The sequence below is a fragment of the Carettochelys insculpta genome, chromosome 2, assembly GCF_033958435.1.
Source record: "Carettochelys insculpta isolate YL-2023 chromosome 2, ASM3395843v1, whole genome shotgun sequence".
NCBI classification, from domain to species: Eukaryota; Metazoa; Chordata; order Testudines; family Carettochelyidae; genus Carettochelys; species Carettochelys insculpta.
Window position 1 is genome coordinate 280,551,959 of NC_134138.1, and position 16,565 is coordinate 280,568,523.

General features: G+C 69.7%; 1 protein-coding gene across 5 annotated transcripts in view; it reads right to left on the reverse strand.

Annotated features, from left to right (window-relative positions):
* The window catches only part of KCNH2 (potassium voltage-gated channel subfamily H member 2), a 115,997-nt gene that overhangs the window by 93,078 nt on the left and 6,354 nt on the right, over positions 1–16,565 (reverse strand). For all 5 annotated transcript variants that reach the window (XM_074985373.1, XM_074985370.1, XM_074985369.1 and 2 more), the window contains 3 exons: positions 12,521–12,685; positions 11,329–11,778; positions 9,612–9,826 (listed from right to left, as the gene is read on the reverse strand). In XM_074985373.1, the coding sequence (XP_074841474.1) occupies positions 9,612–9,826; positions 11,329–11,778; positions 12,521–12,685 (830 nt within the window). The remainder of the gene's footprint in view (positions 1–9,611; positions 9,827–11,328; positions 11,779–12,520; positions 12,686–16,565) is intronic.

Here is a 16,565-nt window from a genome sequence, read left to right on the forward strand (position 1 = left end):
CTCACTCAGCAGGAGAACAGCAGGTTTATTAGCCGACAGGACACAGCATTATACAGAGGAGTCAGTACAGCAGGCAGAGACAGCCAGTCCAATCCATGTTGGGGAGAGGAGGTCCCGAGGGGCCCCCCAGAGCTGGGGCCTTGCCCCCTCCTTTGTCTCTCTCTCTCTCTCTCTCTCCCAGCCCAGACTAACTGCTTCCAACTCCCAGTTCCAATTCAAACCTCTCAGGCTCCACCTCCTCCTTTGTCTGCAGTATAAAGGTGTTACCTGGTTGTCAGGGTTACCCTCGGCAGGAGCCGCCCACCCTCTGTGAGCCACACACATACACACAGGTATCCCCCACTCCACCACAGATGCATTAACAGGTGTGTTGTGAACAAGACACGAGAAGTCGTTCTCCCGCTCTACTCTGCGCTGGTTAGGCCTCAGCTGGAGTATTGTGTCCAGTTCTGGGCACCGCAGTTCAGGAAGGATGTGGAGAAATTGGAGAGGGTCCAGAGGAGAGCAACAAGAATGATCAAAGGTCTAGAGAACATGACCTATGAAGAAAGGCTGAAAGAATTGGGCTTGTTTAGTTTGGAAAAGAGAAGATTGAGGGGGGACGTGATAGCAGTTTTCAGGTATCTAAAAGGGTGTCATAAGGCAGAGGGAGGGAACTTGTTCTTCTTGGCCTCTGAGGACAGAACAAGAGGCAATGGACTTAAATTGCAGCAGGGGAGGTTCAGGTTGGACATTAGGAAAAAGTTCCTAACTGTCAGGGTGTGATGGGGTTCAGGGGTCCCCCTGCACTGCACCCCGTCCGCTGGCAGGAGTGACTCTCACTCAGCAGGTACAACAGGAGGTTTATGAGGCAACAGATGCCCAGTTTCTCACAGAAGCAACAGTACAGCAGCCAGGGACAGTCCTTCCAACCCGTCCTGGGGAGAAGACCCCGAGGGGTGCCCCTCTGGGGTGTAGCTTTCCCCCTCCTCCGGCTGGCTGCCTTCCAGCTCCTCTTTCCCCAGCTTCCTAACTGCCACCCCCGATTCAAAAAACCAGCTCGGCTCCTCCCTCCTCTTTGTTCAGGGCAGAGGTGTTACCTGCCAGTTGTAGCCCCAGGGTCATCCTTAGCCACTGGGAGCTGCTCTGCTTGTCTCTCACATCCAGCCTGACCCACACATGCCCTCCCCCGCACAGGGTGATCAAACACTGGAACGAATTGCCAAGGGAGATGGTAGAATCTCCATCACTGGAGCTATTTAAGAAGAGGTTAGATAGATGGCTTTCAGGGATGGTCTAGAAAGTGCTTGGTCCTGCCATGAGGGCAGGGGGCTGGACTCAATGGCCTCTCGAGGTCCCTTCCAGTCCTACTCTTCTATGATTCTATGCCAAGCTCCCGATGTGGAACCTCCCCGGGCAGGATTACGACGTGGAGGTGGTGCACATCAAGGGGAGCACCGAGGGTACAGCCAATTCATGCAGGAAGGGCCCTGAACTTCGCCAGGTCACCGGCAGAGTGACCCCGCTCAGTTCGGTCTGGAAGGGTGGAGAGATGTGATGGAGAGAGAGAGTGTGTCACATAGGTTGTGGGGCTCCTGCTGGGGGTAACCTGGCAACCAGGTGACACCTCTGGGCTGCAGACAAAGGAGGAGGTGGAGCCTGATGGGTTTGAATTGGAACTGGGAGTTGGGAGCAGTGCGTCTGGGCTGGGAGAGAGAGAGACCAAGGAGGGGGCAAGGCCCCGGCTCTGGGGCCCCTCGGGGCCTCCTCTCCCCAGCATGGCTGGGACTGGCTGTCTCTGCCGGCTGCACTGACTCCTCTGTACGACGCTGTGTCCTGTCAGCTAATAAACCCGCTGTTACTCAATTCCCCCAGGTTTGCTCCTCTCAGCAGTGCTCAGAAAAACTCCAACACTGCACAAGTCATCACTGCCTGCTGAGCCCCCAGCACCTCTCACAGCCCAGGGCGCGCCCCCCCGCCCCGCCACTGGGTCCCTGCCCCGCTCACAGCAGGCTGGTGCTCCCTGCCAAGTCCCCAGTCCACTCCACGTGCTTCCCATCAAGCCCTGCTCTGATCCCTCCAGCCGAGCAGCTCACAGAGCCACCCTGGGGTATTGGGTCCAGCATCCACTGAGCACTTGGCCTTGGTCCACTGTATATACAACTCTTTGGGTCACTGCCAGGGCCTGGCTTGGCCAAGGCCCACGGGGGGGGCTGCAGGCCCTGCTCTGGCTCCAGCCACACGCACCTCTTCATGCGGCTCTGCCCTGAGGCCAGCCGCCTCCCCTGCCCTACCCAGGCGACCCTCTGTGTGTGATGCTACACTGGGCCATCAGGCCAAGCAGGCCCCAGGGGCTCTGTTTTCTGTATACACAAGTCCATGGGTCCAGATTTAATGCATCCCAGGGTACTGCGGGAATTGGCAGAGGTCATTGCAGAGCCTTTGGCCATCATCTCTGAAAACTCCTGGAGATCAGGAGATATCCCGGATGACTGGAAAAAGGCAAACGTAGTGCCCATCTTTAAACAAGGAAAGAAGGACAATCCATGGAACTATAGACCAGTCAGCCTCACCTCAGTCCCTGGGAAAAGCATGGATTAGATCCGCAAGGAATCCATTTTGAAGCACTTGGAAGAGGGGAAAGTGATCGAGAGTAGTCAACATGGATTCATTCCTGGCAAGTCCGGCCTGACCGATCTGATTAGCTTCTATGACGAGGTAACAAGCTCTGTGGGAATGGGGAAGTCAGTGGATGCGATATACCTTGACTTCAGCAAGGCTTTTGATATGGTCTCCCACTACATTCTTGCCTGTAAACTGAGGAAGTTAGGATTGGATACTGGGCTCTAAGATGGATAGAAAGCTGGCGAGAGAGTCAGCCCCAACAGGTGATGGTCAATGGCTCAGTGTCAGGTTGGCAGTCGGTTTCGAGTGGAGAGCCCCAAGGATCAGTTCTGGAGCCAGTGTTGCACAGCACCTTTATTCATGGCCTGGATGAGGGACTGGGTTGCAACCTCCGCAAATTTGTGGATGACACAAAACTAGGTGGAGAGGTAGCTACGTTGGAGGGTAGAGAGAGAATCCAGAGGGACCTGGATAAATTGGAGGACTGGGCCAAAAGAAATCTGATGAGGTTCAACAAGGAGAGGTGCAGAGTCCTGCACCTGGGAGGGAAGAATCCCAGGCACTGTTACAGGCTGGGGACTGACTGGCTCAGCAGCAGTGCAGCAGAAAAGAACCTGGAGATTACGGTGGATGAGAGGTTGGCTGTGAGTAAACAGGGGGCCCTTGTAGCCAAGATGGCTAACAGCATATTGGGGGGCATTAGGAGGAGCATTTCCAGCAGAGCTAGAGAAGTGGTTATTCCCCTCTGCTTGGCACTGGTGAGGCCACATCCGGAATATTGTGTCCAGTTCTGGGCCCCCCATATAGAGAGGAGGTGGACGCATTCGAAAGGGTCCAGTGGAGGGCAACAAAAACAATTAAGGGGCTGGAACACGACCTACAAGGAGAGGCTGAGGGATTTGGGCTTATTTAATTTGGAGAAGAGAAGACTGGGGGGAGATTTGATAGCAGCCTTCAACTTCCTGAAGGGGGCTCAAAACAGGCTGGAGAGAGGCTGTTCTCAGGGGTGTCAGACGGCAGAACAAGGCGCAATGGGCTGAAGTTACAGAGGGGGAGTTGTAGGCTGGATATTAGGAAAAGCTCCTTCCCCAGGTGGGAGGTGAGGCACTGGGACACGTTGCCTGGAGAGGTGGTGGATTCTCCATCCCTGGAGGTTTCTAAGTCCCGGCTGGGCTGACTTAGTGGGGTTGACCCTGCTTGAAGCAGGGGGCTGGACTCGATGACCCCCTGAGGTCCCAGCATGGTGGGATCCCTGGGCTGGAAGGAAGACGAAGGGAACGGACCAGCTAAGTGCTGCGCTACCGCAGTCCCAGGCCCAGCTCCCATTGCATGCGGCACGCGGACACTGGCGAGGTCTGGGGGACCCCAGGTTTGTGCGCTGCACCCCAGCCCCCAGCCCCAGCCGGCACGTAGAGCACAGAGCGCTGGGCACACCCCGTCCGTACCGCACCAGGGAGCTGCTGCCTTCCACATCCCAGGACTGTTGTTTGCCCCATTGGTTGTCCTCTGCCACTTACTTCGCTGCTCTGCTTCGGCCAGCTACTGCTGGACACGACCCGCTCCCGCCCACTGCTCAGAGCCGCTGGTCCCACATCTCGCCCCAGCCAGCATGTGGCAGCTGCACCTCCCAGCCCACCAGAACACGGCACCAGGCCCTGCGCCCGGCCCCAGCCAGCACCGCCCGGCCCCACTGCACCAGAACACGGCACCAGGCCCTGCGCCCGGCCCCAGCCAGCACCGCCCGGCCCCACTGCACCAGAACACGGCACCAGGCCCTGCGCCCGGCCCCAGCCAGCACCGCCCGGCCCCACTGCACCAGAACACGGCACCAGGCTCTGCGCCCGGCCCCAGCCAGCCCCGCCCGGCCCCACTGCACCAGAACACGGCACCAGGCCCTGCGCCCGGCCCCACTGCACCAGAACACGGCACCAGGCCCTGCGCCTGGCCCCAGCCAGCCCCGCCCGGCCCCACTGCACCAGAACACGGCACAAGGCCCTGCGCCCGGCCCCACTGCACCAGAACACGGCACCAGGCCCTGCGCCCGGCCCCAGCCAGCACTGCCCGGCCCCACTGCACCAGAACATGGCACCAAGCCCTGCGCCTGGCCCCAGCCAGCCCCGCCCAGCCCCACTGCACCAGAACACGGCACCAGGCCCTGCGCCCGGCCCCACTGCACCAGAACACGGCACCAGGCCCTGCGCCCGGCCCCAGCCAGCACTGCCCGGCCCCACTGCACCAGAACATGGCACCCAGCCCCACTGCACCAGAACATGGCACCAAGCCCTGCGCCTGGCCCCAGCCGGCACCAGGCCCTGCGCCTGGCCCCAGCCGGCCCCGCCCAGCCCCACTGCACCAGAACACGGCACCAGGCCCTGCGCCCGGCCCCAGCCAGCACCGCCCGGCCCCACTGCACCAGAACACGGCACCAGGCCCTGCGCCCGGCCCCAGCCAGCACCGCCCGGCCCCACTGCACCAGAACATGGCACCCAGCCCCACTGCACCAGAACATGGCACCAAGCCCTGCGCCTGGCCCCAGCCGGCACCAGGCCCTGCGCCCGGCCCCAGCCAGCACCGCCCGGCCCCACTGCACCACAACACGGCACCAGGCCCTGCGCCCGGCCCCAGCCAGCAGCGCCCGGCCCCACTGCACCAGAACACGGCACCAGGCCCTGCGCCCGGCCCCAGCCAGCACCGCCCGGCCCCACTGCACCAGAACACGGCACCAGGCCCTGCGCCCGGCCCCACTGCACCAGAACACGGCACCAGGCCCTGCGCCTGGCCCCAGCCAGCCCCGCCCGGCCCCACTGCACCAGAACACGGCACAAGGCCCTGCGCCCGGCCCCACTGCACCAGAACACGGCACCAGGCCCTGCGCCCGGCCCCAGCCAGCACTGCCCGGCCCCACTGCACCAGAACATGGCACCAAGCCCTGCGCCTGGCCCCAGCCAGCCCCGCCCAGCCCCACTGCACCAGAACACGGCACCAGGCCCTGCGCCCGGCCCCACTGCACCAGAACACGGCACCAGGCCCTGCGCCCGGCCCCAGCCAGCACTGCCCGGCCCCACTGCACCAGAACATGGCACCCAGCCCCACTGCACCAGAACATGGCACCAAGCCCTGCGCCTGGCCCCAGCCGGCACCAGGCCCTGCGCCTGGCCCCAGCCGGCCCCGCCCAGCCCCACTGCACCAGAACACGGCACCAGGCCCTGCGCCCGGCCCCAGCCAGCACCGCCCGGCCCCACTGCACCAGAACACGGCACCAGGCCCTGCGCCCGGCCCCAGCCAGCACCGCCCGGCCCCACTGCACCAGAACATGGCACCCAGCCCCACTGCACCAGAACATGGCACCAAGCCCTGCGCCTGGCCCCAGCCGGCACCAGGCCCTGCGCCCGGCCCCAGCCAGCACCGCCCGGCCCCACTGCACCACAACACGGCACCAGGCCCTGCGCCCGGCCCCAGCCAGCACCGCCCGGCCCCACTGCACCAGAACACGGCACCAGGCCCTGCGCCCGGCCCCAGCCAGCACTGCCCGGCCCCACTGCACCAGAACATGGCACCAAGCCCTGCGCCTGGCCCCAGCCGGCACCAGGCCCTGCGCCCGGCCCCAGCCAGCACCGCCCGGCCCCACTGCACCAGAACACGGCACCAGGCCCTGCGCCCGGCCCCAGCCAGCACCGCCCGGCCCCACGGCACCAGGCCCTGCGCCCGGCCCCACTGCACCAGAACATGGCACCAGGCCCTGCGCCTGTCCCCAGCCAGCCCCGCCCGGCCCCACTGCACCAGAACATGGCACCGGGCCCTGGGCCCGGTCCCAGCCAGCACCGCCCGGCCCCACTGCACCAGAACACGGCACCAGGCCCTGCGCCCAGCCCCACTGCACCAGAACACGGCACCAGGCCCTGCGCCCGGCCCCACTCCACCAGAACACGGCACCAGGCCCTGCGCCCGGCCCCAGCTAGCACCGCCCGGCCCCACTGCACCAGAACACGGCACCCAGCCCCACTGCACCAGAACACGGCACCAGGCCCTGCGCCCGGCCCCAGCCAGCACTGCCCGGCCCCACTGCACCAGAACACGGCACCCAGCCCCACTGCACCAGAACATGGCACCAAGCCCTGTGCCTGGCCCCAGCCCGCCCCGCCCAGCCCCACTGCACCAGAACACGGCACCAGGCCCTGCGCCCGGCCTCAGCCAGCACCGCCCGGCCCCACTGCACCAGAACACGGCACCCAGCCCCACTGCACCAGAACACGGCACCAGGCCCTGCGCCCGGCCCCAGCCAGCACCGCCCGTTCCCACTGCACCAGAACACGGCACCCGGCCCCACTGCACCAGAACATGGCACCAGGCTCTGCGCCTGTCCCCAGCCAGCCCCGCCCGGCCCCACTGCACCAGAACACGGCACCAGGCCCTGCGCCCGGCCCCAGCCAGCACCGCCCGGCCCCACTGCACCAGAACACGGCACCAGGCCCTGCGCCCAGCTCCACTGCACCAGAACACGGCACCAGGCCCTGCGCCCGGCCCCAGCCAGCACCGCCCGGCCCCACTGCACCAGAAAACGGCACCCGGCCCCACTGCACCAGAACATGGCACCCGGCCCTGCGCCTGTCGCCAGCCAGCCCCGCCCGGCCCCACTGCACCAGAACACGGCCCCAGCCAGCACCGCCCGGCCCCACTGCACCAGAACACAGCACCAGGCCCTGCGCCCAGCCCCAGCCAGCACCGCCCGGCCCCACTGCACCAGAACACGGCACCCGGCCCCACTGAACCAGAACATGGCACCAGGCCCTGCGCCTGTCCCCAGCCAGCCCCGCCCGGCCCCACTGCACCAGAACACGGCCCCAGGCCCCAGCCAGCACCGCCCGGCCCCACTGCACCAGAACACGGCACCAAGCCCTGCGCCCGGCCCCAGCCAGCACCGCCCAGCCCCACTGCACCAGAACACGGCACCAGGCCCCACTGCACCAGAACACGGCACCAGGCCCCAGCCAGCACCGCCCGGCCCCACTGCACCAGAACACGGCACCAAGCCCTGCGCCCGGCCCCAGCCAGCACCGCCCGGCCCCACTGCACCAGAACACGGCACCCGGCCCCACTGCACCAGACGATGGCACCAGGCCCTGCGCCTGTCCCCAGCCAGCCCCGCCCGGCCCCACTGCACCAGAACACGGCCCCAGGCCCTGCACTCGGCCCCAGCCAGCACCGCCCGGCCCCACTGCACCAGAACACGGCACCAGGCTCTGCGCCCGGCCCCAGCCAGCACCGCCCGGCCCCACTGCACCAGAACACGGCACCAGGCTCTGCGCCCGGCCCCAACCAGCACCGCCCGGCCCCACTGCACCAGAACACGGCACCAGGCTCTGCGCCCGGCCCCAGTCAGCACTGCCCGGCCCCACTGCACCAGAACACAGCACCAGGCCCTGCGCCCGGCCCCAGCCAGCACCGCCCGGCCCCACTGCACCAGAACACGGCACCCAGCCCCACTGCACCAGAACACGGCACCAGGCCCTGCGCCCGGCCCCACTGCACCAGAACACGGCACCAGGCCCTGCGCCCGACCCCAGCCAGCACCGCCCGGCCCCACTGCACCAGAACACGGCACCCAGCCCCGCTGCACCAGAACACGGCACCAGGCCCTGCGCCCGGCCCCAGCCAGCACCGCCCGGCCCCACTGCACCAGAACACGGCACCTGGCCCCACTGCACCAGAACATGGCACCAGGCTCTGCGCCTGTCCCCAGCCAGCCCCGCCCGGCCCCACTGCACCAGAACACGGCCCCAGGCAGCACCGCCCGGCCCCACTGCACCAGAACACAGCACCGGGCCCTGCGCCCGGCCCCAGCCAGCACCGCCCGGCCCCACTGCACCAGAACACGGCACCAGGCCCTGCGCCCGTCCCCAGCCAGCACCGCCCGGCCCCACTGCACCAGAACACGGCACCCAGCCCCACTGCACCAGAACACGGCACCAGGCCCTGCGCCCGGCCCCAGCCAGCACCGCCCGGCCCCACTGCACCAGAACACGGCACCCGGCCCCACTGCACCAGAACATGGCACCAGGCTCTGCGCCTGTCCCCAGCCAGCCCCGCCCGGCCCCACTCCACCAGAACACGGCACCCGGCCCCACTGCACCAGAACACGGCCCCAGGCAGCACCGCCCGGCCCCACTGCACCAGAACACGGCACCGGGCCCTGCGCCCGGCCCCAGCCGGCACCGCCCGGCCCCACTGCACCAGAACACGGCACCAGGCCCTGCGCCCGGCCCCAGCCAGCACCGCCCGGCCCCACTGCACCAGAACACGGCACCCGGCCCCACTGCACCAGAACATGGCACCAGGCCCTGCGCCTGTCGCCAGCCAGCCCCTCCCGGCCCCACTGCACCAGAACACGGCCCCAGGCCCCAGCCAGCACCGCCCGGCCCCACTGCACCAGAACACGGCACCAGGCCCTGCGCCCGGCCCCAGCCAGCACCGCCCGGCCCCACTGCACCAGAACACGGCACCCGGCCCCACTGCACCAGAACATGGCACCCGGCCCAGCGCCTGTCCCCAGCCAGCCCCGCCCGGCCCCACTGCACCAGAACACGGCACCAGGCCCTGCACCCGGCCCCAGCCAGCACCGCCCGGCCCCACTGCACCACAACACGGCACCAGGCCCTGCGCCCGGCCCCACTGCACCAGAACACGGCACCCGGCCCTGCGCCTGACCCCAGCCAGCACCGCCTGGCCCCACTGCACCAGAACAGAGCACCAAGCCCTGCACCCGGCCCTACGGCACCAGAACACGGCACCAGGCCCTGCGCCCGGCCCTACGGCACCAGAACACGGCACCAGGCCCTGCGCCCGGCCCTACAGCACCAGAACACGGCACCAGGCCCTGCGCCCGGCCCCACTGCACCAGAACACGGCACCAGGCCCTGCGCCCGGCCCCACTGCACCAGAACACGGCACCAGGCCCTGTGCCCGGCCCTACGGCACCAGAACACACTGCCGCTCCAACCAGCCCCTACCTGGGTGACCTTCTCGGTGACGTTGTGCGTCCGGTCCTTCAGCCTGGTGGGCGCGATGATCTCCCTCTCGCCGGAGGGCGTCGACAGGAACCCCTCCGCCTTGAAGTCCACGAAGTTGAGGGTGATCTGCGGGATCCTGCTGATGGCGCGGTAGCGCATCAGGTCTGAGTCGGAGGTGGAACTGAGCAGGCTGCTCCGCATGTTGTTCATGGCCCCTGCGGGCGAGAGCGCCGACGTGAGCCCGGCCGGCCTGGTTCGGCGCCAGCCCCTCTCGCCCAGCGCCCGACACCCGCGGGACTGAGCCGGTGAGAGCAGCCAGCCATCCCGCCTGTCCCCCGTGCCCAGCCTCTGACAGCCGGAGGCCAGGGCGCCGGCCCTGCCCAGCCCAGCCCAGCCTGGCCGCCAGGCACTGAGGGGCCGGCCCCCGAGCAGCTTTCCGAGCCCTGTCAGAGTCCCAGTCCTCACCCCCTCGGGCAGGGAGTCCCCACCTGGCTGGATTGTTGGGAACCTGCTGCCTGCTCCCTCCATGGGGTGACCCCGGGTCCCCGTGTCTCAGGCAGGAGTGAGTCACTTCTCTAGGCACCAGCCAGGCGTTTCCACACCAGTCACACCAGCCCCCGGCGTCTGCTCTGCGCTGAGCGTCCCTGTCCGATCGGTTGCCCTCCTCTGGCGGCTGACAAAACCCTCTGGGCTCCTCTGGCCCATTTCTGAACCGCCCCAGCCCCGAGATCCCCTCTGCTGCCACACGGCGACCCCTTCGCGCGCCGCACCCAAGGGGGTTCACGCCACCACGTTCCCTGCCCCAGTCTCCGACCCCCCGCAGAGCCTCTGGCGAGTGGGAACAGCTCGTTACACCTGCCCTGCGCCCTCAGGCCGAGCGGCACAGCCCCTGCTTTGACGACTGCCCTCCCCAAGGCATGCGGGGGCTGGGGCTGAACAGGTGTGATGGGTACAGGGGTCCCCAGGCTCTGTACCCGGCCGCAGGCAGGAGTGACTCTCACTCGGCACGAGAACAGCGGGTTTATTAGCCGACAGGGCACGGCGTGGTACAGAGGAGTCAGTGCAGCCGGCAGAGACAGCCAGTCCCAGCCATGTTGGGGAGAGGAGGCCCCAAGGGGCCCCCGGAGCCAGGGCCTGGCCCCCTCCTTTGTCTCTCTCTCTCCCAGCCCCGACTAACTGCTCCCAACTCCCAGTTCCAATTCAAACCCCTCAGGCTCCACCTCCCGCTTTCTCTGCAGCCCAGAGGTGCCACCTGGGCGCCAGATTACCCCCAGCAGGAGCCCCCCACCCTGTGTGAGCCACACACGCACACACTCACACACACACTCACTCACTCTCTCTCTCTCTCTCTCTCTCCCCCCCCCCAGCACACCAGGTAACAGCAGTCCCTACGTCCCTGCTGGAGCACAGGGGCGCTGGGTGTGTACTGTGGAACAGTGTGTGGGTGCACCTGTGTAACTGTGCTTGTGTGGGGGCAGGCTGTACCCGGGCTGCCCTGGCGGCTGTGCCCTGCCCGGCAGGGTTTGGGGGGTGGGGGGCTGTACCCGGGCTGCCCTGGCGGCTGTGCCCTGCCCGGAGGGGGTAGGGGGGGAGCCGTACCTGTGCTCCCCTGGCGGCTGTGCCCTGCCCGGCAGGGTTTGGGGGGTGGGGGGCCGTACCTGTGCTCCCCTGGCGGCTGTGCCCTGCCCGGCAGGGTTTGGGGGGTGCGGGGCCGTACCTGTGCTGCCCTGGCGGCTGCGTCCCCGCCTGTCGCCCTCGCCCTTCATGGCCTCGATGTCGTCGACGGAGGAGGCGCGCCGTACGCTGTGGCAGCTCTCGCGGGACCGGCTGCGCGCCAGGCTGCAGTTGGAGAAGGACGCCGCGTCCAGGCGGAGGCGGTCCCTGTCGGCGCGGGGCGACGAGTGGGTGACTGGGGGCTCCAGGCCGGCCTCACCAAGCGGGCACCGTCCCTCCCCCAGCTCCACCAGGGCCTGGCGCTCCTCCGGCTGGGAGCCCCCCAGGCAGCTGTTCTCCCGGGAGGAGGGGCTGTCGTCAGGGGCCCCCGACTCGGTGCTGGGCTTGGAGAAGTCCACGACCACGCCGTCCGGGGCCGCCGGGGGCAGCGACTGCTTGCTGGCCGTGAGCGCCAGCAGCGCCGGCAGCTTCAGCCTGAAGGACTTGGCGCGCCCTGTGGAGGAAGGGGATTTCCTTAGGGCTCGGCACCAGCACTGGGTGTGCCTCAGTTTCCTCGTGTGCTGGGGGTGGGCAGGCAAGGGGCTGCTGGTGCAGAGGGCTGGGTGTGACCCACACACCTGTGACCGGGAGGAGTCCGGCTCGGGAGAAGCTGCTCTGGCCAGCGGAGACAGCTCCAGCCACGGAACAAAGGAGGGAGGACCCAGGGTTCGCTAGGACCTCAGACGGGGCGGGGCAGGGCAGGGGAGGGGACGGAAAGGGCTTGGCTGGGAGAGGGGTAGCTGGATGGGATGGGACGGGGAGCAGCCCGGGCCCACGGGGAGGGGGCAGCCCCAAGACCTGAGAACTGCTAGGTGGGGTGGGGTGGCTGCGCTGGGTCAGGCAGAGGGAGGGGTGCAGCTCCCCCGGGGAGGGGGGCTCCCAAGGGGCCCTCAGCAGAGCCAGGTGCTGGCAGCTCAGGAGGAGGCCTGGCCCCCAAGAAGGGCCACTCCACTGAGGGGGGTTCTGGAGAGCGCCCAGCAGAGGGCGAGGGGCCAATGGCCTCGCCGTGCCCAGCCCCCCGTGGGTGCCACAGGGCCCTGCTAAGGAAGGGCCAGGCCAGGGGCAAGCAAAGCGCTGGGAGGTGCCACCCCACGGCCAGGCTGGCCCCATCCTGCGGGGCTGCGAGCTCCCCACTCCTCGTGCCAGGCCCAGCTGCCCCAGTCCCTCCCTCTCCAGCCGGGGGCAGAGGGGCCCACCTGCCGGGAACCAGCTGGCGGGGGCCACCCAGTGGTTGGTGCCCTTGGCCGGGGAGCGCCGCAGCTCCGTCTCCATCACCAGCTCGAAGTTGAGGATGAACATGATCACGGCCCCGTCCTCGTTCTTCACTGGCACCACGTCCACCAGGCACAGGAAGCAGCTGCCTGTGGGGCACCAACAGGGTCAGGCCCAGCCCTGGCCTCTGCCCAGCCCGCGCCCCCTTGCCAGCGCCCAGCTCCCCGCCCGCCTGCGCCTGCCCGCCCTGTCCAGCCCCACACCCAGCTCCCCACCCGCCTGCGCCTGCCCGCCCTGTCCAGCCCCACACCCAGCTCCCCGCCTGCGCCTGCCCGCCCTGTCCAGCCCCACACCCAGCTCCCCGCCTGCCTGCCCCACAGCCCGGCTCCCCGCCCGCCTGCGCCTGCCCGCCCTGTCCAGCCCCACACCCCGGCTCCCCGCCCGCCTGCGCCTGCCTGCCCTGTCCAGCCCCACACCCCGGCTCCCCACCCACCTGCACCTGCCTGCCCTGTCCAGCCCCACACCCAGCTCCCCGCCTGCGCCTGCCCGCCCTGTCCAGCCCCACACCCAGCTCCCCGCCTGCGCCTGCCCGCCCTGTCCAGCCCCACACCCAGCTCCCCGCCTGCGCCTGCCCGCCCTGTCCAGCCCCACACCCAGCTCCCCGCCTGCCTGCCCCACAGCCCGGCTCCCCGCCCGCCTGCGCCTGCCCGCCCTGTCCAGCCCCACACCCCGGCTCCCCGCCCGCCTGCGCCTGCCTGCCCTGTCCAGCCCCACACCCCGGCTCCCCACCCACCTGCACCTGCCTGCCCTGTCCAGCCCCACACCCAGCTCCCCGCCCGCCTGCGCCTGCCCGCCCTGTCCAGCCCCACACCCCGGCTCCCCGCCCGCCTGCGCCTGCCCGCCCTGTCCAGCCCCACACCCCGGCTCCCCGCCCGCCTGCGCCTGCCTGCCCTGTCCAGCCCCACACCCCGGCTCCCCACCCACCTGCACCTGCCTGCCCTGTCCAGCCCCACACCCAGCTCCCCACCCGCCTGCGCCTGCCCGCCCTGTCCAGCCCCACACCCAGCTCCCCGCCTGCGCCTGCCCGCCCTGTCCAGCCCCACACCCAGCTCCCCGCCCGCCTGCGCCTGCCCGCCCTGTCCAGCCCCACACCCCGGCTCCCCACCCACCTGCGCCTGCCTGCCCTGTCCAGCCCCACACCCAGCTCCCCGCCCGCCTGCGCCTGCCTGCCCTGTCCAGCCCCACACCCAGCTCCCCGCCTGCCTGCCCCACAGCCCGGCTCCCCGCCCGCCTGCGCCTGCCTGCCCTGTCCAGCCCCACACCCAGCTCCCCGCCTGCCTGCCCCACAGCCCGGCTCCCCGCCCGCCTGCGCCTGCCTGCCCTGTCCAGCCCCACAGCCCGGCTCCCCGCCCGCCTGCGCCTGCCTGCCCTGTCCAGCCCCACACCCAGCTCCCCGCCTGCCTGCCCCACAGCCCGGCTCCCCGCCCGCCTGCGCCTGCCTGCCCTGTCCAGCCCCACACCCAGCTCCCCGCCTGCCTGCCCCACAGCCCGGCTCCCCGCCCGCCTGCGCCTGCCTGCCCTGTCCAGCCCCACAGCCGGCTCCCCGCCCACCTGCGCCTGCCTGCCCTGTCCAGCCCCACAGCCATCCCCCACGCAGCCCCACAGCCAGGACTCCTGGGTTCTCTCCCCAGTTCAGGGGAGAGGGCAGTGTGGTCTGCTGGTGGGGCAGGAACCAGGACTCCTGGGTTCTCCCACTGCTCTGGGAGGGCAGCGTGGGCTGGTGGTTAAAGCGGGGGGGGGGGGAAGCCAGGACTCCTGGGTTCTCTCCCTGCTCTGGGGTGGGGTTTGGGGGATGAGGGCTTCTGCAGACGTTAGGAGAGTCACTCAGGGCATGGCTGGCTGGTGCCCAGGCCGGCATGGGGCCGCAGAGCTCTCTGCCAGGCCCATGGGAACCCTGGCAGCACTTCCACCTTTAGCCAGCAGATGGCAGGCCCTACCCAGCACCGACCCCACACGCAGCCCCACGGCAGCTGCTGGTCTCTGCCAACGCCCCCATGGCCCAGGCTGCAGGTCGGCGGTGCCAGACGCCCGGCCCGGGGCATGTCAGCGAGCTGTGGGGGGCCCGGCCCCTGCTCCCAGAGGGGGCAGCAGCCAGCAGGGAGCACAGGAGAGCGATGGGGCGACAGGGACACTGCGTACCCCAGACGGGTCAGCCCAGGAGAGGGGCCAGGCCCCCACCCTCCCGCTGCTGCCCGAGCCAGAGAGTGCCCCACTGCCAGCCCCACTCCTTGCCCTGCTCCTGGGCTGCACAGGGCCTGGGGCAGCCTCCCCCCGGGGCAGCCACACCGGTAACTCCCAGCGCCTGCCAGGAACCGGGGCAGTGCCCAGTGACCAGGCCCTGCTCGGGCTGCTACGGGCAGCAGGACTCACGCACAGCCCCAGGTCCTCGCGGCTCGGAGCAGGAGGGCACGTGGCCCCCAGGTGGGGCTGCCAGGCAGAGCCGCGCACCCCACGGCTGAGCGCTGCCTCCGGCTGCCTGCAGTGCGAGGAGGTTGCTGGGGCCGCGCCCGGGGGCTCCCCGCTGCGCTCGGCAGGGAAAGGCGGCGGCGGCGGCAGCAGCTCCCCCGCCAGCCGAGTGCCGCACGCGGCAGCCAAAACACAGGAGGCGGCAGCCGCCGCCGCCATGCCCGGAGCTGCCAACCGCAGGGCCTGCGCCACAGCCTGGCCCCTGGGCACCAGCCCAGCCCTCCCTCACCAGCCCCAGCTCCCCACTGCTGGGGAGGAGGACGGGACTGGGGCCCACACGCTGCAAGCCAGCCCCCTGGAGGCTCCGTGGGGCAGGACCAGCCCCCCCGCAGGCCGGTGACCCTGTGTCAGGAGCGGACGGCCCATCGGGAGGGGGACCAGCCCGACGTGTGGGGCTTTTCCTTCTAGGGATGCTTCGCGCCCGGCACGATTCCTCAGCCACGCCACCTGCCCCACAGCCTGGCCTCTCCCAGCGCCGCGCTGCCTGCCCCACTGCCCGGCCCCCCCAGCACTGCAAACCCCCCCAGCGCCGCAAACCCCCCCCGCGCCGCACTGCCTGCCCCACTCCCCGACCCCCCAGCACTGCGACCCCCCCAGCGCCCCCGCCTGCCCCACTCCCCGACCCCCCCAGCGCTCCGACCCCCCCCAGCGCCACGCTGCCTGCCCCACTCCCCGACCCCCAGCACTGCCTGCCCCACTCCAAGCCCCCGGAGACCTGACCCCCCCCAGCGCCGCCTGCCCCACTCCCCAGCGCCCCACAGCACCGCGCTGCCTGCCCACTCCCTGACCCCCCAGTGCCGCGCTGACCAGGGGACACAGCCCCACTCCCCAGACCCCCAAGTACGCCTCCAGCACTGCGCTGCCTGCCCCACACCCCGAAACCCCCAGCACCGCACTGACCAGGGGACACAGCCCGACTCCCCGGTCCCCCCACTGCCACGCTGACCCGGGGGACGGAGCCCCGTGCCCTGCCCCCCCACAGGGCCACGCTGACCCAGGGGGACAGAGCCCCACGCCCTGCCCCCCCACAGGGCCGCGCTGACCCGGGGGGACAGAGCCCCACGCCCTGCCCCCCCACAGGGCCGCGCTGACCCGGGGGGACAGAGCCCCACGCCCTGCCCCCCCCACAGGGCCGCGCTGACCCGGGGGGACGGAGCCCCACGCCCTGCCCCCACCACAGGGCCGCGCTGACCCGGGGGGACGGAGCCCCACGCCCTGCCCCCCCCACAGGGCCGCGCTGACCCGGGGGGACGGAGCCCCACGCCCTGCACCCCCAGTGCTTCAGGCTCCTGGAAGCAATCGGCGTGGGCAGGCACCGTCAATCACGCCAGGGCAGCTCTGTCTGGCTCTGCTATAAATAGCCGGGGTCCGCTTCCTGGGACCACAGGGCAGGTGCAGCTGCTGCTGCCGAGCCAGCCCACGTGGGCCCCGCAGCCCGCAGGGCCAGGCCCTTCAGAGCCACCAGCCCGGCGGGCAGGGCGGTGCCCTTCAGCCAGCCGGAGC